Source organism: Podarcis erhardii, assembly GCF_964252035.2.
Source record: "Podarcis erhardii genome assembly, chromosome: 4".
Lineage (NCBI taxonomy): Eukaryota > Metazoa > Chordata > Lepidosauria > Squamata > Lacertidae > Podarcis > Podarcis erhardii.
The window spans coordinates 53,646,224-53,671,342 of record NC_138508.1 but is presented as its reverse complement, the minus strand read 5'-3'; the positions used below and the strand labels follow the sequence as shown (position 1 = coordinate 53,671,342).

The following is a 25,119-nucleotide window of genomic DNA, read 5'->3' as shown; positions in this document are numbered from 1 at the left end:
AAACAGCATCAACAGAGTTAAACAGCATTGCTTCAGTGTCAGTAGATTTTTAAACAATGTTTTGCATTGTAAGGCACTCAGAAACGGGGATGTTATCAGAGACCTGCTTTTCATTTTACATTTTGTACTCAGATAGAAAGAAAAATGTATACACCCATGACAGTGAAGTTAGTCACTTTTCTTCATGGAATACCTGGAGGTAGAGCCTGTTCTTTCCCCTGTCCTCCCATCTCCTTTGTATTTTGCCAAGAACAGTGGTATTCCTGGCCCTCTCTCAATTGACTTGAAGCTTCTGTGCTTTATACTCATGTAGTCCAACCTGAGTGAAGTGAAGAGCTGGCCAGGGAGAGCCAAGGCTCATACATTTGGCCAGACAACCCAAAGAGAATCTTAATGCCAGGCAAATGAAACAAAACGCAACACTACACACAGTAGCATCCCACCAGGGTGGGACAGTTCTGCAGTCATAAATGCAGACCTGGGTAATAATGGCAATCTCTTTCCGTAGAGCTGGCATCAAATATTGCTATGATCAAGGCCAACACCCCAGCAAGGGGCCCACAGCCAACCCTCCTGACCCTGCTGCTGAATCTCCTTGCTGTTACCTGCCCATTCACCTGCACAGTCCAAGCAAGCAAGCAAGCAAGCAGTGAGAAGAGCAAGGGCCGGAAGTCCCTCTCTCCCCCCCCCTCTAGGGATGGGGAGTTGGTACCAATTGGGCAAGTGGATGACTACTTGTGAGGATAAAGGAGGGCATGGTGGGGGAGTGGGGGTGGACACTGAAGAACATCCTATACAGAAACTGGCACCGAGCCTCAGTATCTGCAATACTTATTCTGCATGAAAGAAAGTCTTTCAAAGGCAGGAAATACACCCAAGACCAGTTACTGCTTTGGCAGACCCATAGAATGCATTGAGGATGAGGCCGTTCTCATGTTCCATCCAGATGTGGAGGGAGCAAAGTGTAGAGGGGCTCTTTAAAGGGCTGCAGCCTACCTATTTTCAGCCAGCAACGAATGGCCCAGCAAGCAGTACACCTAGGGCAGGTGAGGGTCATGGTGAGGCAAGGGAGGGCTTTGCCACAAAACTATCAGGAACTGGAACCACCTTTCACCTTCCCTCACTGCTCAGAGGGAGCAGGACACCAGGTGAAGGAGGGACACACTTCATTGGCAAGGTGAGCATGTGCACTCAGCCATCTGTAAGCATGACTGTGAGGATGAGAAAGGAAAATGACAGGCAACTTGCCATTTCTTGGGCTACAGTCCTAATCATTTTTCACTTGAAAGTAAATCCCAATAAAAAGAACAAATATTACTTCTAAATAAAGAAAGTTTAAAACCTTCTAAATCAGGGTTTCGGAGCATTTTTTTTTTTTTTACATCAGGATACTCTGGGACCCTTTGAAGTGATCTTAGTCTTGCAAAGAAAAGAAAATGTCCAATCCAGGGTACTAATTAAAGGCTTTATGTTCTAAAAACAGAGTTATGAGTGACAAATAACATGCATTCTTTATCCACACAGATTAACTTTGCCCCTCTGAAAAGGACTGCCGCAGTACTGTGTACACTGCAGTAAATAAACAGTACCTGCTATATATAAGGACAACCACTTAGTGACAGATTACTTTTACAGAAAGCAAGCATTCACAGCCTTTTATTTTGAGGGCCTGAAGATGAACGTGGCTAGGTACAGAGAATTACGTAAGTGCCCTCAATCTGTGGTGGGTGGTTTGTTTTTGTAATATGCACACTCTATTTACCATCTATTTTTTATGACAGGCCAATCTACTTCAGATCAAAATAGACTGAAGAGTGAGATAGACTGTTAGCCATACTCCTAAAAGTCTCATCCATCAAGCCCTTACCTTTTCCCCCTCAATAATTGTGCCAACTACCATTGAAATATTCATGGCAATTTCAGAAGACAGCCATTTCAGCAAGGAAGGATGAGACCAGTAATAAAACTTTCCCCTCCTTCCTTGTTCTCTGAGGACATACAGATGGTGATCTGTTAAGCCATAGCTGCTTTTCAACTCATTGCAGAGAAACTGCAACCTCAAAGAAAGCTTGTCTGGCTACCATGGTAACATAAATTTTATTACCCCTTTCCACAGTGCCTCACATTTGTGATACTGAATGAATTAAATACAGTGTGAGGGATTCAACTAGGTTTTACTCAGAGTAGACCTATTGAAATTAATGCCCCTAAATTAGTCATTTCAGAGAGTCTGCTCTAAGTAAAACTTAGTTGAATGCCACCCAGTGGGCTCTCTCTGCTCAGTAATGGGGTCTTTGCTGTTGAGAACAATTTACTAGACAGGATAAGACCCAAATTGACAGTACAAAAGTGTCATTTGATCTGAAACCCTCAGTATCTACCACTATTCTGCATTCTCTAGAGTAGGAGTTCACTAACATTTTGTGCCTATGGGCACATTTGGAAATCTGACAAACTCGTTGGCTCCACAAAATACCCATTTCACAGAAGATAAACAGCTGATGTTCAGAAATTGCCAATGACTAATCACCTATATATACCCCACAGCAAATAAAACAGAGAAAAAATAAACAACCCCTACCCTAACAACAACAGAAGCCAACTTAAATAAAAAAAATGGGAGGGACAGGTGTCTTAATGGGCACCATGGCAGCTGTTTGAGGCTGTCATGGTGTCCCAGGGCATCATGCTGGAGACTCCATCTCTACGGTTTAGCATAAAAAAATTGCTCAGCAAATCAGTAGTCTTTGCCTACATTATGGTTTCTCATATTATTTTATGAACTTACTCCTCCCCCTTTTTAAATTTTGCATTGGTTAATTTTTCTGATATTCCCCATGCTCCTCTGTCCTTCTGTTAGCAAGCCAGCCAAGAATAGCACACAATGCTAACGCTTTATCTTCATCTTCTTTTCTGTTTTCGCTGTGGATTGTAAACATTACTCAAATTCTTGCAGTGTGGGTTGTCAATGCACATTCTCACAGTGGCAACAGGACAGGCAGCATTGCCACACAGGGGAAAGCACTCCTATACAATAGTCTTCTTTTCAAATATAGGCATTTTGCCAGTAGCTGGCATTGTCTTAACCCTTTGTGATGTGGAGATAGATGTTCACTTTGAAAGTCTAGCTTTCAATGGCAATCATCAGAATGTGCAGTTCTCAAATATCTGTTACTGAGCAGCAGTGCAGACAACAAAAGTTGTAGTTTTTTTTAGTTCAGAAACATCCACATGCAGCCATAATCCAAAAAGCAGTGTGTGTGCACACCAGAACTGTGCTTGATTCCTTTTGCTACAGCAACTTTGACTAACAAGTGAAGCTGCTGTTCAGTGCTTTCTCACTTTGGCAGTGGGAACTGCTGTGGTGAAAAATATAAAACATGTTGCATTAGCATCTCTTTTGCGGGGTTTGCAGCTTTGTAGTATAGGTTCTCTATAGGTTCCAAATTTTTGAACAACACATGTAACATGCCATGTGGATTACTTCAGCATTGCCTTTGAACACACTCATGTCCAAAGTCAAGTGTCTCTATATCTGGTGTAATTGTTCTGAACCAAAGATAACATTGAATTACACTACAGTTGAACCTGAGCCAAGAATGCAGTCTTTTGTTCACCTTAGAACATTTAACAGTTGCTTTCCCCATAATATGATGTTAATACCTCTTCTAAGTAGGAGTGGAGGAAGGAAGAATCAACAGGATTGAATAGGCAAAATACAATTGGTATGCCTGCCTAGATAAAATTCAATACAGAAAATATTTATTTAAATTATGCAAACTGTTATCTGTCATTGCATTCTTTCAAACCCAGCCAAGGTTTAAGGCTTGGCATGTGGAACATGCCACCTTTTGTCTTGGTAGAACAGAACGGCAAATTTCAAAGGAACAGCCTAGTATCTCTAGGACACTACATGACGGGATTATCACCTCTGTGCACTGGCCTTTGTTTAAATAGCCTTCCTCATTCTATAGACTCATTATTTCCATCCCCTGCTTCCTGGCATCTTCAACAGTCCTTTTCCATTTGGAATCAGAATGTCCTAAGCTACTGCATGCTGTCCCTCTCTTTACTTTTGTCCCTTTCCTTGCAGGATGATCTTCATACCACACTGATTAAGAAGAATGAAAAAAGTAATTGTGCTTAAGCTGACCCATATTGCCCAAGTTGGCCAAGGCTAGGAGACCTTTTCCAATAAGTTTCCTGGTGTGTGCAGGTGTACCATAGCCAAGGACATGCATCCGGCAACAACCAGCCAGGAAGAAGGTATTTTCTGTGGTGGTACCCACACTCTGGAATAGCCTTTCCCAACCCCCTCACCCTGAAACCAAGCATGTGCGGAATCTGCAGTTGAGGTACATGCTGAAAACCAACTTATTCACCTTGGTGTTTGGTGGCTCATAATGCCAGTGATTTTAAGCTTTTGGTTTAAATTTATTATATATATTTTAAAAATATATTGTATTTGCATTTTGCACACTACTTGGATGTGTGTTACAGAACAGGCAGTATATATGTGTGTTTAAGTGTCATTTAAGAAGTGGCACTGAACTAAGCCAAACCTGTATCTATTAAATACTTATAACTCAGTAGTTAAAAGGTCAGTTCTTCAGGTATACCTGCAAGGATATACTGCAGATCTTAAGGGAAATTATTTACAGGCTGAATCTTTTTTAGGTGGATATTATTCCATACTTGATTTCTGGAGCATATGGCTCAATGATAGCGCTTCGCACCGCAATTCCTGTAGCACAAGAAAAGGCTTTTGCCCCAAAGCATGGAGAAGTACCACCAGTCAGACCAGACACTGTACTGTGCTTCATGGACCAGTAATCTGACTCAACATTAGACCACTTCATATGCTTATGCATTACTTTGGCTAGAGGAATGCCACTGAAAATAGCTTCCCATGATGAGCTACCCAGATGCCAGTTGTAATGTATGGAAGATCTTTCAGCATAGATGGCTACTATTATATTGTGAAAGTCTCCAAGCTAACATTTCAGGTTCCCAGAGGCCACAGACAGTATCATGGAGATGCATAATGTGATGACAGCCGCCTGCACAATATAGGGTTTCTCATTTTTCCAATCTTAGGTTCAGTTTTCTACTTTCCCACAGTTTGCAATTTTTTAGCAAAGAAGTCCATGTGAAAATTATTCAGCATTTCAGCATGTGTTTCTCCTAACATGCATATTTTTAATATGCAGTTGTGCCGAATACATACTTTTATGCAAAACAATTTCCCCTAATATAATACATTTTGCATGTTGTTTCCACTAATATATACATTTTATGACATCTTACTTTAGCGTATGTATTTTCTGCACACATTTCTTGGCTCGGAAATCGCACTGCAAAATTTGGATAAGTACAAATTTCAGAGGACAGCTGTGTTTCATTTTGCATATTGTTTCAGAAAGTGTGAATTAGGTTCATCTTTAAATGTGAACTGAATTGCATTTCTCCGCCATTTCTCTGCCTCTGCACAGGAACGTAATATGTGTCTCTCTTGCCAGAGTGGTGTCCGCTAAAGTTAGCAGAGGAATGTATTCCCAAGAAACAAAAGGAAGTCCCATTGAAATGAATGGGAGTCACAGAGCAATAGTTGTAGTGCTTGAGATGACTAGTGGCATGGGATCAAAGAGAAAAACACCCAGTTCAACAAACAAACCGCATTTACAGAGCAATCCAATGCATGTTAACTCAAAAGTAAGTCCCACTCATTTCAGTTACGTGTGCACATTATTGCAGCCTTAGTAAACGGCTAAGAATCAAGCATTTGCTCAATGTTCTACCATTTCATTCTTGTTTCAAAAACGTGGAAGCACATCAAATCAGTTATTACAACAAATGGGAAACAAAATTTCAAAGGAGATCTGTACACTATTTTGTAATTCCTGGCACATATGGGATGCATTCTTATAATAGCAACAAATAATGAAGATGTATGGATTACATATGGATCTTTGTTTCTTTGGAATTCAAATATAGTGAATAATAGTACTCATTATTTGCATGCATATGATGTCAGCCCTTTTCTGATCTGAATCCAGCTTTCTTTCTCCAGTTTTTTTTAAAAGAAATATCTGAATTGTTAGATACTTGGATTTTCAAAAAAGTGCAAACTGCAAGAAAGATGATCCTCTTATAAGACACATGTACATTTTTTACAAGCTGGGTGGAACCTAATAGTAAGAATATGAATGCACAACTAGCAGGGATGTAGTTTATGTAGATTCTGCAAGTAAAGGTGCTATGTAACTTCATAGATCGCATTTTCATTCATGGAGATCAGTATCTATAGAAAAACTGCCAAAACACTGGCAGAATATGACCTGTGCATCACAGGTACAGAGATGGGCAGCTGCTGTAAGTCATAAACTGCCTAACAACCATATACATCCCTTCAAACATTATAAGAGATACTTTCCCCTAAACACATATCCTTGGAAATGGAGCCTAGAAATTTCAGCAGAACTTCCGAAGTATGTTTATGTGGAAATCACAAAGGAAGAAAAAACTGGCCTTAATTGTGCTTAACCTGAAAGGAAAACCGATTTAAATCTTCAGGGATTACTTCTAATCAATGTTTTAGGATCAGAATGCAAAATGTACTCTAAGTAACAATGATTTCAATTACAATTTCAGTTTGCAACCTTGGAGATAGAAAGAAAGCGATAAACTTATTGTATCAACTTCTGCTGTTTAAAAATGTGTTCAATCTTCTGAACTGACACGCCAACAACAACCTGTACAGTATTAAATAGTCTTGTTTAACACATCCTTTGCAAATGGTGATGTAAATGGTATCTGTTCCTTAGGCCTCTGAAAAGTGGATATTTTGTCTTTAATACATGAACCACATTCAGCTCAGGCTAACAGGTGAACTTCGCATGTTTCAAAGGTGAGCAAAAGTAATTAAATTTGCAATCATTTCATCCAGCTGTCATAGCAGGCAAATAATTTTTTGTAGAGTGGTGATGGTAAGTGTTGGGGTGGGGAGTCCAGTACCAAGTCTGCTGAGATACAGTACTGATGCTAAAACCACATAGAGTGGAAAAATCAACGACCCAGGAAAGTATGCCACTTGATAATCTTAATTTGAAAGCTCAAGATCTGTGCAGAGAAGAAAGGGCTTAAGCAAGGTTTTTTCCCCCCAACTCTATGTGCACCATTAATCTCTCATTACTGGAACCTGTTACAGATAACTGTTCCACAATTGATTAACTCTTTGAATTTCTCAAACTGTAATTTTTATTTATTTTTTCCAAGTACAGGTTCATTGCATCACCTAAGGATTTTGCTGTCAGATGAAGTTTTACAGTTTTTCTTAACCAAAAAATGTGTGCATGCACACACACACATATGTCCCCCGCTTTCCCTCCTCCAAGTACATATATTTTTTCATATTTAAATCATTTTATTTTAAACATTAATGGTGTTCTCTAGAAATATGTATTTATTTTCCCTATAAGTTAACAGTTACTGCAGGATGAAAACTCTGGACCCCCTCCTCCAACTGAGAGTATGTGAACAGACATTTACATAATTTAGGAACAAGTATTTGATTTTCAAAATCATTAAGCTGCTGTTCATGTGTCTGTGTGTGTGTGTGTGTGTGTGTGAGAGAGAGAGAGAGAGAGAGAGAGAGAGAGAGAGAGATCAATGACACTTGGTATCACTAACTGCACTCATTGTTAGAGACTGTCTCTTTAAAAGGATTTGCTTTCACAAACTCAGCCGAGCTTATGAAAATCTACCCTCTGCTGCTGAAAAAGGAAGAGAAAGTTTGAGGCAGGTCAGAAACTTTAGATGCTAAATATTTATAATACTGTAATGCTGCTTGTAATTCTTTAAGAGGCAAAGAGTATTTGACTTCTAACTCTGCTTGGTTAAAACTAAGGATTACATTTATGTATTTTTTTAAAAATCTTATAACCGAAAGACTTGTATGCCTATTTGGGGCATAACTTATCTCTCTTATAACGAAGGTTAATTCCTGCTGAACAGATCAATGCTTCAATAATTCTACGCACCATTTTTTATCCGAACAAACATGCATCACGTTATGGGTCTGCAGATTGCAGCCTTCGGAAGGACAGCATATACAGGAGGACCTTGCGGCAAGGCCTACAGCGTTTACCAGCTCATAGCAGTCAACGGAAGACTTTCCCATGAAATCCAATCACAAAATAGTTGGTGCAGTAAGTATCCCATTTCAAAATGTAGTCTAGATGCTGATTTGAGTTTGATAATGCAATCTGTATTTTTCTGAGCATGCTATTAGGGTGGCCACATGTCCTACTTCACAGAGGACAGTCCTCTGTTTAAGGGCTGCCATGTCCAAGTCTGAGTTAAAGGGAGGGACAGCAGGGGCTTGAAGCAGACTGAGTGACCTAGTCACAGTCTTCCTCAAAGTGGTAAGGTCTATTTCTTTTTCAATTATAGCAACTGGCTTGTATCCAATACGTACAGTGCTAAGTCACCACCCTGTCAGTGCCAGGATTTCCACTTGCAACAGGACTTCCCTCCCTCCTTCCCCCACTCACCCCCCCCCAAGTACATATAGAAATTTTCATATTCAAATCATTTTATTTTAAACATAAACAGTGTTCTCTATAAATATGTATCTATTTTCCCTATAAGTCAACAGTTATTGCAGGGTGAAAACTCTGAATTCCACCCCCTAACCGAGAATGTGTGAACAAGCATGTACATAGTTTAGGAACAGGTATTTGATTTCCATAATCATTAAGCTGCTGGTCACAATATTTTTACTTCAGAATAGCCCCGCTGATGTAGGGGAGTCTCTATACATTATAATAAGTAGCCTGAGAGTGCCCTCAGGCAATCATAACTTCAAGTTATGCCCCCTGGGTAGTACAGGATACTTCAAAGCTCTTAAACCACAGAGCTATGCTGTCAGTAAATAATGTCTGTGTAGTGATTCCTTCGCAGTTTGAGAGGCCACTGGAGAGAGGCTGAAATGAACCTTAGCCAGAATCCTATATTCATTCAGTGGTTGATCCTACCAATTATGATGGCATACCCTGCTATTTTTATAGGAAAAGAGGTGCCAGAACTCACCATGAGCACCTTCCTTGTTCTCTTATAATGGCAATGGCATCCACCTGAAAGGTGCAGGAACTGATGAAAAAAGCCCCGATGGCATAGCATTATGCCCACAAAAAATGCCTCACATACCCACCATTTCCCCCTCCAGTCACAACAATAAAGCAATTGCAGGTACTGGATGAGCTCCAAGCATCCAGGCTGGCCTTTGATTTGCCTTAATAGTAAGGTTTCTCTGCTCAGGCTGGGACTTTGCCTGGGCTACTACAATCTTCACTGACTCAGACTTACCCTCTTAATTCTGACCAACTTCCTAGATCCCACTTATAGGCTTCCTTCAGCTCCATGTGTCTGTGTGCACATGTACATGCTCTGTGCAACATTAAAATTGCATGTGTATGAAATCATTGGCACCCCAGCAGGACTTGAACTCTTTTTCTGGGGAACCTCTGTATTCTACACACATTCCTCCTGGCAATTCAGGCCATAGATTGTGCAGTTGTCTACTCCTTGGAGCATGCTTCTGCACTTTGTGTATACTTGATAAGGCGAGGATGTGGTTGCTGCATTCTGGTGGGTGCCCTTGCACATGGATAACATGAGGATGTCATCAGTAGTTGGTTGTGGAGTTGCTAAGGTTACTATGGGGGTATTACATAGGTTACTATGGTCAATGTTGCTACATTAAGCGTTTGTTGCTCAAGTTATTGTTGTGGTGTTGACTCTGCTGCTGGTTTGGCATAGGCTCATGACAATGTTATGTCAATGTTAGTCCTAGTTTAGTGGCTACTCAGCATACTGGGACCATAGGACTGCCCTGCTGGAACAGTAAGTTCCACTAATTTAAACAGAGATTGTTTCCAAGAACTATAACCTTAGGCACTTCAAAACCAGAGTCCTATTGGAAAGAAAGAAAGAAAGAAAGAAAGAAAGAAAGAAAGAAAGAAAGAAAGAAAGAAAAAAAACTTGGCACATTGTTTATGAGTATTTACTCTAGTACATCCATGTGCAGTGCCAAATAAAATACCCTGCAATGCATGCCAGCATAGCATCATAGTTTATGATCATATCCTGGTGTTGGAATATTGGATCATATCCAATATTCTCTATCCTGGAATTAGATGCAAGTAATATGCGGGTGGCGCTGTGGTCTAAACCACTGAGCCTAGGACTTGCCGATAGGAAGGTTGGCAGTTCGAATCCCCGCAACAGGGTAAGCTCTCATTGTTCTGTCCCAGCTCTTGCCAACCTAGCAGTTCAAAAGCATGCCAAAAATGCAAGTAGATAAATAGGTGGGATAAATCTGGTGGGAAGGTAAATGGCGTTTCCGTGCGTTGCTCTGGTTTCACCAGAAGCGGCTTAATCATGCTGGCCACATGACCCGGAAAAACTGTCTGCGGACAAAAGTCGGCTTCCTCGGCCAGTAAAGCAAGATGAGCGTCGCAACCCCAGAGTCATCCGCGACTGGACTTAACTGTCATGGGTTGTCCTTTACCTTTTTAAAGACTTACAACCCAGTCTTACATGTATTGCATGTATAGAGGTTGTAGCTCAAGGAAATGATGATAACCTTTCTTTCAATGCAAGGGATCATTTCACATTCAAATTTGCACTGGTCCATCATTAGACCTTATGTTACTGGCTCAAGTAGTTCTGCAGCTTTTACAGAGCTCAGTACAAAAGAACTACATGTAATATTTGCCATGTAGCAGTAGCCTTGTGCAGTTTATTTTTAACAAATAGCCCAGGGTGAAGGCTGAGCTGGATTGGGGCCATGGCATTGTGGTAGGGGAGCTGGCTTTAACCCTGACATGATAGGAATCAGCCTCCATCTTTGCTTGCTATTTGCAATGGGAGGAAAGTTCCTATTGAAAATTTTGTTAAACAAAAAGCAGCTACACAAAGCCAAATTATGTGGCACGGATCACATCTAGTTTGGCCCTTAATTTAGGCTTAAATCCCATTGAAATCAAGCTAGTTGCAATTAACTTTGATCCCATTCATTTCAGGGTTTGCCAGATTGCCAATGCAGGCCATAAATATAATTCTGGCAACCAGCTAGGAAACTCCGATCATAGGAGTAATTTTTTAAAAAGCTGCCTACAGCATAGCAAGGCAGAGACTAAATCTTGAAAAGTGGCACTAGGCTGTCTCTTATGCTTTCTCTTTTATATTTTATTTAAGGTACTTATTAATTACCAAAGCCTTGTAATGCTGTAATGTTACTTTCAGGGGAGAGGGGAAGAATAAGAACCATGTTCTTATTGTCCATTTCTTGTGCAGATCTAGCAGTCTTGATTAAGTTGTGTTCCTTTTCAAGGCTACAGGGTTAATACATGGATCTTTTTTAATGCTTGTGTGTGGGTGAGGAAAATCTTTGAATTCCCATTGACTCATATTTGCCCTTTGGCTTCATAGTGGAGGTCTGAGTTTTGCTACACTTAAGCCGTGCTAATGGTTTCTCTAGAAGCCTGTTTTGGTGTAATAGTAATAATAATATTATTTGTCAGCAAGTCCCACCAAAACAGTACTGAATGCCTTATTCCTCTGCTGTGTTTTAAGTGTTCCAGTTGCTGTGAAACCCCAACCCCAGTTTAAACACCTTAACCTTTCACTTGATCAACACAGTAGTCCTACGCATACTTACTTAGGTGTTAGTCTCATTTAACTCAATGTGACTGACCTCTGAGCAAACCATGTACAGTATTGAGTACTGTATCTATTTATCCACAATTCAGGTAACTCAGTTAAACATAAGAGTCATAAAATTGTAGAGTTGAAAGCGACTCAGAGGAACATACATACCGTATATCATTGTATCTAAATTGGGGCAATAATGTCAATATAACAATTCTATCATATGCTTAGAACAATGCTATTCACAATTTCAAAGTTTTATAATTCATAGAGCACATATACAAGATCATCAGTATGATGCTATTTCAGTCTAAATTAATTCAAAATAATTTCTGCCTTGTTTCATGTTTAGGTTTCTTAAGTTGGCTAGAGTTTTCATTCTGCACACAACAGCAAGTACTAAAATAGCATTCTTTGGTTCTGTGCTGATGTGTTTGTTGGTTTTTAAAGCTTTCTGACTACTTTAGTTCTGAAGAGTTTTCAGCAGCAAATAATTCATACACCATGATCTTGTCTATATGTGCCTTTGGTCTGGGTTCCTGCAGACTATATCTTCCAGGACATTTACTTATGAATGTAGCTTTCTTAAGCTTGCATGGCAAATCTTTCAAAGCACATCCTCTACCCTTGATGAGCCATTCTAGTCTAGCCATGAACCTGCACCCACTTACAGTGATACTATTCTAGGCTGCAGCCTTCCTTCCTGGCCTTGAGCTACCTAAAGCCTCGCAAACACACGCCTAAGCAAGCAGCTGCACACCATGCATCTGGTCATTTCTTCGGGGTCACATGTATTCATTCACTGCATCCCATCCCTATGGGCCCCATGTACCGGTGCTGGCACAAGCTCAGCTGTCAAAATGATGTAGGCAGCAATATTTGACAATATGGGGGTTTTCTATACCGCAGCAGCTAAGCATTCCAGATAGTTCATCTTCATTCACAGCATGCAGTCTACCAATGAAGCACATCCAGTACTCCCTTTTATAAAATGAAATGGATCTTGGTTCAGGTTCATTGGGAACTCACCTACACTTCCAGTTCCATAGGTGTTGGTTGTGGGGATTAAATGGTGGGCAGAACATTACTTTGCCTATGGTAAGAGACACTGGATTCTCCAAGTAATGAGTATAGCAACCCTAGCTAATGTACAGCACCTGGCAGCTTTGGTAATGGACTTCAAAAGCATTATCAGTTCAAGATCTTTAATGAAGTTGGTTTTTCTTGGAAATGTTTTGTGTTCACCTGGCAAAAACCCTTCTCTCTCTCCCTCCTGAATCAGATTGCAAAAAACTAAATAAGCTGAGCATGGGTTTAAGCATTAAGCAAAATATATAAATACTTTTGTATTAGAAATTATCTTCCCTTCCCCCCAATAGAGCCTTAAGTAGCTGCACTACGGAACAAAGTTTTGTACAGAATTCTGTGCAGGAGGAATCAGGTACCTGTTGAATTTCCTGCCTTAGGTGAAGAAAAAGGAAAACCGCCGTCTCTGCAGTGTGCCTATATGCCAGCTGTTCAACCACCCAGCCCGTTTCAGAGGGAGGCTCCCCTCGCTGCTGCTGCCCGCGCCCACCTGCCTGCTGGCCGCCCTGCCCGGCGATGCTGCTGAGATGGGGCTGGCCAGTAGCCCACCCGGCGCAGAGGTTGTTGCCCTTACCTGAGAAGTCCGCCAGCGCCGCGATCTCTTTGGTCCAGACCAGGAGCAGGCAGGAGAGGAGGCTGAGCGGCAGCCTGAGCTCTACCTGGCGCCGGCTTGGATGCTGCCCAGCAGCCTCCAGTTCACTCATGACGCGGGGTCCCTGCAGCCCAAGCCGGTCACATGACGGCTCCGGCCCCCAGCCGAGAAAGAGAGACAGACAGAGAAAAAGAAAGAAAGAGTGTGCGTCCCTGTCCTTCCTGGGAATGGGGACGCCGCCGCCTCAGCGAGCGAAGGAAAGGGCAAGGCTCCTGACAGGGAAAGGGGAAAAGTCCCCGCGCAGCTTCTTTCCCTGAAGAGGAAGTCCCTCTCAGCGAGCACTGACTGGCCCCCGGCTGGAAAAGTGAAGTGCGTATGAGGCGCTGTGTGTGTGTGTGTGTGTGTGTGAGAGAGAGAGAGAGAGAGAGAGCGCGAGCGAGCGCGCAGGGGTGGCAGCGAAAGGGAAGAGCCGCCGCTGGCACTGGCGTCGAAAAGCCAACGCCAGCCAGCCAGTCGCTGGGTGCCGACCACGCAGCACCTCCCAGCCCTCGTCCCGATTAGTATACATCACCTGCTCCCTCTCAGCCTCATTCCTGTCTGCGCTCTCTCTCTCTCTCTCTCTCTCTCCGCTTTACCATTCCCGCCCCTCAACTTTTCCCCAAAAGTTTGCAAGATTAGCACGGAAGGCACTTAGCACAGCAGCGAATAAATAAAAGGAAAACGCCACAGCCATTCTGAGGACTGCTGCTGCTTTGAAAGCGAGGACCAGGATCTGGTAACTTTCAGACAGAAGACGCCGCCAATTAAAGCCTTCTGCGTCAAACGTCTGGGGAGGTTGTGGTTTTGGTGCGCACGTGTGAATGTTATTATACTTATTCTTTTGTTCTCAACTGGTTTATCTTTATCAGCCTCGATAGCTCAGTAGGTTACCTTGACGGATTTGTTTAGGAAGGGCCTTCCTAGGAAGGGCTGGGCGAAACTCCACTTGGAACTCACTGCAGCCTGTTTCGGAGTAGACATATATAGGATTGCATTGTGCACCAGCAAGCAGGTGAAAATGGAACTAGGGCTGCAATCCTTTTCCCATTAAACTTCTTAGTATGTTATCTATAAATTGCATTGCAAATGCTGGATAGAAAGCACAGGAGAGTCACGTATTATTTCGCCTCCTAGTATCAATGTACACTCTCAGAACATGGTCTGCTTTGTCACTCATGGTGAAATAAAAACATTGGCACAACACTTCACAGTTGGTGGTGTAGAGTTTTTCCAATAGGGTGATGAGGACTGGGGGGGGGGGGGAACCATACTGTGTGAAGCAAGGTGTACCTGCATTTCCCCAGGATACATACAAGCACAAGCCATAATTTCTGCTCAAGAAAAAACAAAACAAAACCCTATACTCCCGGCTTTGAAATGAAACTTAAATTCCTATCATGAAAACATTTCTGTGTAAGAATTAACACACTTCAGGTATGTATATTGTAACATGTAATGATCCTTCACCAGTGGCAATGGCCGTGATGACGTTGGAGACTGCTGATGCAAGTGATGCTGAAGATACATTTGCACAGTTTACCAACATTTAATAAAGTACTGCAAGTTTGTACAACTATTCTTAATAGTTTGTACAACTTATTCTTAATAGTTGCAGTTAGTATTGGACAAGTAGTATAGTCTTCTGCAATTCTTCAGCACCTCTCAATATAGCCTCTAAATGCTTTGTGTTACTATTTGGTAATAGTTGGTGTGTATTTATAATGATACCAGTGTATATTTTTACTTTAGTCCCTTCACGTCTCTCCCACAGAGGTTTCTACAGCCACAACTGGTGCTGTAACTCCCCAACGATTTGACTTCACCCCCAAAGCACACTCCTCCATTGTCTCCTGAGACAGACAGATGTCAACAGTAACCTCTGATGTCCATGCATTGAATATGAACATCTACACCAGAAAGGCTACACACATAGGCCTCTTTGCTACCAAGAACCCTGCATGATAGCTCTGCATGCAATCATGCCAGGCAAACACAATGTTTTTCATTTCCCTTGTCTCTTATTAAAGACCTACATTGGCTCCCAGTACGTTTCCGAGCACAATTCAAAGTGCTGGTGTTGACCTTTAAAGCCCTAAATGGCCTCGGCCCAGTATACCTGAAGGAGCGTCTCCACCCCCATCGTTCTGCCCGGATGCTGAGGTCCAGCGCCGAGGGCCTTCTGGCGGTTCCCTCATTGCGAGAAGCAAAGCTACAGGGAACCAGGCAGAGGGCCTTCTCGGTAGTGGCGCCTGCCCTGTGGAACGCCCTCCCATCAGATGTTAAAGCGATAAATAACTACCTGACATTCAGAAGACATCTTAAGGCAGCCCTGTTCAGGGAAGTTTTTAATCTGTGATATTTTAGTGTATTTTTGGTTTTTATGGAAGCCGCCCAGAGTGGCTGGGGAAACCCAGCCAGATGGACGGGGTACAAATAATAAATTATTATTATTATTATTATTATTATTATTATTATTATTATTAAAGCGGTTTTTAAATTCTGCAACTAAGTTTTTATGCAGTTTTAAATTTTCCTTCCTACTGAATTTTATATTGTGCTGTTGATGTAGGCCACCCTAAGAACTCTTAGGGCAGTCTATAAATGTTAATAAAAACATAATCAGAATAGCAGTTTCATATTATGTCTATGTTTTATTCTTTATTACATTTATATTCCACCTTTCATCAAGGAGCTCAAGGTGGTGTACACAATACTTCCCATTTTATCCTCACAGCAACCCTGCCAGGTAGACTTAGAGACAATGACTAAGTCATGTAGTGAGGTCTAGGTAGAGATTCGAACCTGGGTCTCCCAGCTTCTAGTCTACCTTCTATACTACACTGGCTCTTTCTCAATCCCTTTCTTCCAACTTAAAACTCATGTCACATTTTCATAGAATCATAGAATTGGACGGGACTTCAGGGGTCATCTAGTCCAACCCTTGGCAATGCGGGAATCTAAACTAAAACATCCATGACAGATGACCATCCAACCTTTGCTTAATCAATATTAACACAAATGAAATTGATACTGTCTGGTTTTTTCTTTCTAAGGCAACAGTCAGAAAAACATGAGGAACCTGAAAATGTAGATTATAGATAAATTTACAGCCAGGCTCACCATGACTGTAATAGCACTTTAAGTTATGGAGGTCTATCACTACTTTTTTAAGATTGCTGATATGCCTTCAACTCTCTTAAATATCTCAGTCTCTTCCTTTGCCTGATAAATTTCTGTTTGTCTGAATCCAATTACAGAAGTTTCTCACCAGTGAGACCATTTTAAAGTACTTCATTCCCTGCACTTTGACACCAAGTAAATCTTCCCCCCAAAAGTTTTAACGACTCAGCTGCCATTTCTGGCTCTGTTTCTATGGAAATGAATGTCATGGCTAGTTGAAACAAAGCAAGTAGTTTAAAATAATCACTATATGGTGGTTATTTAAAACAAGGCACCCCATGTTTGCAGACTCAGTCTCCGTTTCTATGGAAATGGGAATAAACAAAGCATTCCAAGACAACTTTTCTCATATATATATATATATATATCAGAACTATTAACAAAAGTCCCACAAATTCTATTTTTCATATACATTACTGTATAAAATTAAAATTTAAAAAATTGCAGTGATTCTGTTCTTCGTGCCCTTGCATCTTTCAATGAAGAAAAACAGATTTCCTTTTAGTTAAAGCTTTGAATTAATAATGATAGGGGATTGTTCATTCAAGTTCTAAAAGTTAATTAATAGTACAATCCTAGGCATGTCTACTGTAAAGGACTGCGGCCTGGCTCAACTCTAGGGTGGTTTTATTTAACTCAGTATAATTAAGGGTCCTAAATTAACTGTTTGCAACTGCTGTTACTAGAGCCTAACATTTCCCCTATGGTTTCCAGATGCTTTCTTCATTTTATTGAAGTAGCAATATGATATACATTAGCCTGCTGGCAGGTTTTATTTTATGTCTGATGTAGCTTCCTACAACATTTTAATTGTATTCCCTGCTGTACAAATAATCCTCATTTATTTTATGAAGACTATGTTGATGAAAGATTTTCACTATTTCTCCTGGAGGTTATTATTTTATTCACTTTTTCACTGCATTATATGAATATGATCCAACCAAGGTTTTTAGCCCTACTGAATTCAATGGCAGACCTGTAGGCAAAAATCAATAGAAATAAAAGTGCTTATTGTTAACTGGATTGTACTGTGTTAACATACAGTGATGTTTTGGGAATGCAGTGTCAAATCTTTTCTCTCTCCCTTTTAAAACACATTAATAAAACACTATTAGAACGTGTGTGTGTAACATTTGTGTGCACATTATCCTTAGCATGATGCTTGTGTAATTTTTATCCAAGACCAGTAACACAATCTATTGCTCTCCTATAAGTAGACTTTATGCAGGATTGCCTTGCTGTTGTGGTGGTGGTGTGGGATAGGCATGCTGGATTCATATAGCTGATTCATATAGCTGGATTCATAATGCACAATCAGCAAGGAAATAAACCTAACTCCAATATAAGTAAACAAAAATACAAAATAAAAAAGTTTACAAGATGGTATTGCTTGTGAAGAAGTCCCTCATAACTAACGATGGGGTGAGGAATTGATTAGTTTTAATAACATGTAAAGTGTATGCCCACTGCATTGTAAACGATACAACTGAATATACATTCTAGCTGGAGTAAGATTTACATTCACTTTGTATATCGACTTGATTGCAGAATCAAATTTAATACACTAATCTCGTAGACCCTGGATACAAAAAACAGACTAGCAGACCACACCTCTTAAATACTACTTGGAAAAATATAAACACTGCTAGGTTCATAGACATGTTTCACAAGGAAGTAAATACATGTAAGTAACTATAACCAACAATGGATGAAGAAGGGGAGAAACTTGAAATATGTGGCTCTCATTTACAAGGATTAATTTTACATTCTGCTCTCTTAGCAGTAAAAAGTTCAAAAGGTGTTTTGAGTATCATGCCTGCATGATAATTTAACCTTTTCAACTGTAATAAATCTCAAGGGAACATTTTAAGCCAATAAACAGTTTAGAATTAGTGCGGAAGTGGAAGAGTGCTGCTTAAGGCTGTGCAGTGCAATCCTAAGCATGTCTTAACAGAAACATATCTGAGTTCAATGGGACTTACTCCATGGCAGCTGTGTTTATGACTGCAACCTTAGTTATTCTGAAACAATTAACATGGAATGTAAGGGTACGTTTTTGTGTAAATGGTGGTGGTGGGGGGGACACTTTTGACTATGTATACTCCTGGAGAATAGCGGGGCTGGAAGGGGCCAAACATAAGAGCTCAGCTAGATCAAAACAAAGACCTATCTAGCCAGCATCTTGTTCCTCACAGCAGCCAACCAGATGCTTATGAGAAGTCCACAACCAGGGTATAAGGGCAATAGCACTCTCCTGTTGCTATTTCTCAGCAACTGGTATTCAGAGCCATACTGCCTCCAATTCTGAAAGAAGTATATAACCTTCATGCCTAGCAGTCATTGATAGCCTTATCTTCCACAAATCTGTCAGCCTTCTTTTAAAGATGTCCTAACTGGTGGCCATCACATCTTCTGCTAGCAAATTCATTTCACTCTGCCAGGGTTGGGGAGCCTTTGGCTGTCCAGATGATGGTGAACTTCAACTCCCATTAGCCCCAGTAAGCATGGCCAATGGCCAGGGATGATGTGAGTTGTAGTTTAGCAACCTCCACTTTCTTTTTCACATTTCCGCTAGCATGGAAGTTTTTTATTTTATCAGACATAATGCAGAAAGATAAAAATAACAAAATACTACCAGTGATGTAATACTAAATGCAGAACCATGTGTCCAGACAACAAGGAAAACAAATGTGGGCAGGAGAGAGCACACATAAGGGTATAGAAAACCCATTTGCCACCTCACTCCGCTAACAGCAGCATTTATATGTGGCAGTCTAATGCTTCTAGAAACATATAAAGCTCCACTTTGGAGAGTTTAGGCAAACATTTGAGAAACCATGATAAACGAAAAGCACACAGCAGCAGGAGGTGAGCCTCTAAGTTACCACTGTGTTCTTAAAATATAAACAACTACGGTTGCCAGGCAGAGAAAAAACAGGCACCGGCGCAGGAAAGCGTATCACTGAAGACCAGAGTTGAATTCAAACGAATTCAAAAGTAGCAGAAAGTCCGATGGCATAAGCTATTCACGCTGACACCACTAGCCTCCAAGAAATCCCCGCTATGAATCTCTTTCGATCGTAACAGCGGATAAGCTTCGGAAGTAGAAACACTTGTCAGAGAAAAAAAACAAACACAAACCAATGCTATTCTAACTTAGTGTGCAGAACGGAGTTTTTTGGGCATCCTAATTTAAGATTTCTAGGTTCGGTGGGCCCCCTAGAGCGTGCGCGCCCTCGTGCACTGCTCACTTCGTATGGCAGCAACCAGCGGAAAAGCCTCTGTGGCACGACAGGGGAACCTGTTGCGCTTCTCCCGAGGCAGATCCATTGCACCCGCCACCCCTTGCAGCCGCTGGAGTCCGAAGACGTCGGGCGGGGACGACACAAGTAGAAGGACAAAGAGGGAGCTGGGATGGCGGCTGCATCCGAAGAAGCAGAAGGGGCCGCTGTCGGCTTCGGCCTCTTGGTCCCTGGACTCCGAAGGACTCCTTTCAGCGGCTTCCTCTGAAGTTCCCTAAGCGGCCTAAAGCGGAACCTTCATCTCGCTTGTCCGTTTCCTGGGGGAAGAACAGCGGCTGGCTCGCTTCCGGCTGCCGCGGAGAGCCGCGAGGCAAAGCCGGGCTTCCATCTCTGGTCGCGGTTCCTCCTGGTCATGGGCGCCAAGCGCAAAAGCCCGGCTTCGGCCAAGCGGCAGGAGAAGGAGAAGCCGCCGCCGCCGCTGCCCAAGCGGGCCCGTGGCAGCGAGGCAGCGGAGCTCACCGGGACCCAGTTCAAGTCCACGTTGCGCGACCCCAGCGCCGCCATGAAGGGTGAGGGCTGCTTTCCCCACGTGTTCGCCACATCGGTTGCTTGTCCTCCGCCACTCCTTATCCTTTTCTTTAGAATGAATTGATTTTAGAATGCATTTCAATTAATTGATTTTATGCAAACTGTGTTACTTTTATTGTTGTTAGCCGCTCTGAGCCCGGCTTCGGCTGGGGAGGGCGGGATATAAATAAATAATAATATTATTTATTATTTATTATTTATTATTCTCCCCGACCCCTGGGGGTCAAAGCACTGCGAATCCGTGTCTGGGCAAGGGCCAAGCAGTTATCCTTGGGCAATAGCGTAGCCTACCTTTCCCCCACCACCACTCCCCCAGATTCCCCCCCCCCTTTGTTTCTGATTTATATAGCCGAGTACTGCTTCGCCACCCCAGAGAGTTGCAATGCTCAGTTTTCCACCAAAATTGGATGCTCGCTAATTAACTTTAACCGCTCCTTCGAGAAAGATGCAGGTCGCAGAGATTCCCCCCCCCCCGCCGCCCCGCAAGGCTTGTCCATCAGAATAGCCCTTTTTGAAAGAAAAGAGTAGCAATCTGCATAGTTGTAGGGGATTAGTTATTTCAAACACAGTTTTTTTTCCATTTACGCAGTTAATTCAAGTGGTTCCCTTGTTGCAAGTTCTTATTGCACAAGGGATTGCAGATTCATTAAAGGCAACAGAGTTTTGTGGCACCTTAAAGACTCAGCACATTTATCATGGGATGGTCTAGTAGTGCCTGCTTCATCACATGCATGAAATGTAATCATCTGTTAGTATGTATATACAGTAGTGTCTGAAAGGGTAAATGTAAACGTTTGAATTAAATGGCAATGCAGTGTAAAAAGTACAGCCCGTAACAATCCCATTTTAGCTTAAATACAGCTAAAATCATTTTAACATTGTTGTGTAAATTAACACCAATCCTTGGGCAGCAACTGCACATTTTATGTTATTTTAGCAAACACTGCTAAATATCTGCATATTGATTAATGCAGAGCACAAAATGGGACTGAATGTTTATATATTGCACTAGAAGTGCACAGTTGGAGGGGGTAGAAAGTTTGTAAGATGTCCCCAGGTAGGGAAGTTTGTCAACATAAAAAAAGAGACTCTTAATCTCAGTGTCATGGGGTTGGACTAGATGATTGTTATGGTCCTTTCCAACTCTACAAGTCTATGATTCAATGATTTTATTTATAATATTTAAATCTTCAGATTTACCCAGGTAATAGACTCCCAGTTCACTGCTCCAACTTTGTTATGGTGCAATATTACAAATTTATTTTCCACTTAGTTACTGTTGCACCATTTGTTTGTCGGTCTGCACCTGTGTTCTGTTCCCAGAGGTTACATTGGCAAGGTATTAATGCCAGCAATTTGTTGGTGGTGGTTTCTAGGTACATAGGAAGCTGCCTTCTTTAGCTGGTTGATCCAGCTCAGTATTGGCTATACTGAATGACAGCATCTCTCAAGGATTTCGGGCAAGTGTTGAATAAGTCCTTGATTTGTTCCAGGTTTGGAAACATTCATATCGAGAGCGAAATCATTACCATCAGCAGAACAGTATGATGTTGTAGAGGGATACATAAAAGTTTCTGTCGAGTGCGCAGAAATTTTAAAACTTCTGGATGGCGAAAGGCGGCCTGAAAGTGAGGTCAGTATTTCATTTGTTGCATTTAGCATTCTATGATGAGTTGTGTATACATTGAACAAGTACTGATTGGTAACATAAAGCAATAAGGAATAAACTTTCCACTGGAACCTTCACACAGTTAAATTAACATTTATTGCTTGTCAAGTATTTCACACATTGAAACACTTAAAATGATAATCTTATTTGCTCTCACAATAAGTCTGTGAAATATTTCCTTCATATTTTCATATTGTAGGATTTGTAGCCCTGCACGTTTGTGATGCACACTGTTGTTCCACCTTCCTTTGAAATTGTGTGTTGGCTGCAGGCATTTTGTTACACTATAGGACAGGAGCATTGGCTTGGAAATTTTGACTTACTATTACAGAAATTGTCTCCTTGAAGACCTTGTTTAGCAAAGATAGGGTCCACAATTCATTTGCAATATTTCTTTGCTTTATTTTGGTATTCTGAATTTAGAGTTTACCATTGTAAGAGGAAGCAGTGGATCTAAGCACTTGCTACATTTTTACATTTGGAAGCTTCCTTTGTTGTTAGATGTTATACTTTATTTAGGATGATGACTTCTCAAGCTGTTCTACTAATATTTGCTGCTTTTCCCACCCACCCACCCACCCACCCACTCCAATAAACAACGTATAATAAAGTATTTAAATGTTGCAGATGCTGCTAATCTTTCAAGCTCTAGAAAGCATTTTGCTGCGAACAGCAAGTGATTTGTCCCACTTCAGTGTGGTAGGGATGAACATAGTAAAGAAGCTGATCAATAGCTACATGAGATTAATCTATGCTGCTCTGTATTCTGAGAGTCACAGGTAAGTTCATTGCAAACCAAAGGACATATATAACTGTCTAAAACTTGAATGAAACAATATTTCCATTGATCAGGATCATGCCACTTTAATCCTGAGAACATATCTTGGAATGGTACACAAAGTACTCTTTATACTTGATTTAGGAGAATACTTTAATTGGCCATGACCTTCCTCTCCTTTCTTTTTGCTTCCATGTTCATATATTTATTTATTTGAGGCTTCTACTCCACCAGCATAGATTCAAAGCATACTTGCAAAAATGTGGTGGCACATTTTTTAAAAATTCAAAATACAATGTTCAGCATCCATTATAGAGTGCAGGGGTCCACTATAAAAAAAAAGACTCATCAACAGGAAGAAAAGTATAAAAATAACAGTTACTCACATCAACCACATGTGTTTAAAAGCTGTTGGTAGGGCCTGGCCATACTCATGGATAGTAACATAAGTGACAAAATAATACCAAATTAAAATAAACTTACTACTTTTATGTACTCTGTGAGTCAATTTTTCTAATAATGCAATATCCTACACTTTTGTATACCAGAATTCTCTCTCCAGAATCTTGCAATAGTTAGTCTGGTAAGTGACCAGTTCCCTGCTATATGGAACAGATTCTTGCTCTGTAAAGAGGTTTACAAGGGCTAATTGTGGGGATGGCATTATTTTGCCTTTTACATCGAGTGCATTCTTACAAACCACAGTATTCAAAAACAGTTAAACTTGTGGATATTCCCACCATAAATGGAGATATGTTCCCATATCTTGACATTCTCTCCTGCACCTTGGCAAGGAATCTGGAACCATATTTCTAATAAGCGAGCTGCTACAAATACTGAAAGACCAGGCAAAGATGGCCCAAGACATTTTTGTTTCCTGAAGTACAAAATTCAAATGGTGCAACATTTATATTATTATGTTTTATTACTATAAAACCACACTAGCACTCTTTAGTTACTGAAATCTTTTCCCTCAAATCTTCTGCTGAGGTGGACTGCCTCAGCCAAAATTGCTAGTTTTTAGGTTTTATGGTTTTCAGTTACAAACTTCAGAAAAGTAAGGAAAAAGCTACAGCAATGAATTTCAAACAAAAAACAAAAGGGGAGGAAATTTGGGTTAGATGCTTATTGGTAAGTGTTTTCAGGCAAACACTTCAGTCTGGGATGTGCCTTAGCATTTCTAATGATAGGGCAGCCTTGGGACCATAATTTAACAGGGCTTAGCCTGGTAGAGTTATTCATAAAGAAGTGGCCTATATAATTTTCAATCATTCATCTTAAAAGTGATGAAACAAAAAATAGAGAGCATTGTACCCAGCAAAGTTTCCCATTGCCACAAGGATGTTGGCTTTCACAATGGGAATTCCTCTCTCCCCTCCACAAATCTGTCTAGTGGTGACGTGCTAGGTATCTGCCGCTCATAGCTGACATAATTCAGACTTGCCTATTTTAATTTCAAAGGTGTCAGTTCTTAATTTTCCACTGACTGGTTTGCCTATGTACTGTTCCATCTCCTGTGTTGCTTATGCAGACTGTCTCGCCAGTGCCTCATCTTGCTATCTGCAATGGTGTCACAGGGGCCGGATGCTGCAAGGGATGTCTACAGCCACTTTGATTTCAATAATAAATTCCTTCCTAGTTTAGTGAAGAGGAGAGATTATAAGGTAAGAGGAGGAAATATGCAGTGAGTGTAAGTGATGGCTTAACCATATTTGTTTTTTGTGCTGTGAAAAGTAAAGCTAGAATTGGGGATGGGAATACCTAAGTCTCTTTCTATATCATGTGCAGAGCATCATTGATGTGGATTGTTTTATTGCTTCAAATTGTCACTGATCCACAGGGGAAACATTTTTTGATTCTTGATTTACTTAGGTTTTTTTTAAAAAAAATGTATATATACGTGATTTTATTACATCATTTTTCTGTGGGGGGGAGCTTTTGTATGAAATGGCACCTATGTTTTGTATGACATGGATGTAACTGTTATGTCCCCCCCTTCCCCTTACACAAATGCCTTCTTGCATAAAAAAGAAGTAGCAAAGTCATCCTGTGAGAATTTCACAGCAAGCAAGCTCATATGCACACAAACACACACCATAATGTGTGATTCAAGCTGTGGATTCCTTCCAGAGTTCTGTAAAAGCACATTGTACAGTTTTCCTAGGATTATGCTACTGCAAAATGCAGGTGTGCATGGAAGTGCAACATGTTTGTCTGCTGTTCCGCTCCAGAA

General features: G+C 41.0%; 2 protein-coding genes and 1 long non-coding RNA gene across 5 annotated transcripts in view; 2 read left to right on the top strand and 1 right to left on the bottom strand.

Annotated features, from left to right (window-relative positions):
• Window positions 1-9,978, top strand: part of LOC309340502 — a 44,509-nt gene extending 34,531 nt beyond the window's left edge. Inside the window, exons 2-7 of the long non-coding RNA XR_014156043.1 lie at window positions 1,525-1,703; window positions 4,094-4,266; window positions 5,493-5,712; window positions 6,825-6,907; window positions 7,723-7,801; window positions 8,106-9,978. This is a non-coding gene — a long non-coding RNA (uncharacterized lncRNA). The remainder of the gene's footprint in view (window positions 1-1,524; window positions 1,704-4,093; window positions 4,267-5,492; window positions 5,713-6,824; window positions 6,908-7,722; window positions 7,802-8,105) is intronic.
• EVA1C (eva-1 homolog C) overlaps window positions 1-14,574 on the bottom strand; it is a 42,531-nt gene extending 27,957 nt beyond the window's left edge. Inside the window, exon 1 of one of the 3 annotated variants that reach the window (XM_081859294.1) lies at window positions 13,962-14,574. Coding sequence is in view for 1 of the 3 variants with exons in the window: in XM_081859292.1 (XP_081715418.1) it covers window positions 13,373-13,502 (130 nt within the window). In the remaining 2 variants the exon portion in view is untranslated. Of the gene's footprint in view, window positions 1-12,869; window positions 12,968-13,372; window positions 13,722-13,961 lie in introns of those variants that run through there. The other 2 variants (XM_081859292.1, XM_081859293.1) reach the window with 2 other exon arrangements.
• Window positions 14,575-20,072: 5,498 nt separating this feature from the next.
• URB1 (URB1 ribosome biogenesis homolog) overlaps window positions 20,073-25,119 on the top strand; it is a 47,634-nt gene continuing 42,587 nt past the window's right edge. Inside the window, exons 1-4 of the mRNA XM_081859249.1 lie at window positions 20,073-20,420; window positions 21,933-22,072; window positions 22,736-22,887; window positions 24,418-24,550. Coding sequence (XP_081715375.1) covers window positions 20,264-20,420; window positions 21,933-22,072; window positions 22,736-22,887; window positions 24,418-24,550 — 582 coding nt within the window. The 5' untranslated portion in view covers window positions 20,073-20,263. The remainder of the gene's footprint in view (window positions 20,421-21,932; window positions 22,073-22,735; window positions 22,888-24,417; window positions 24,551-25,119) is intronic.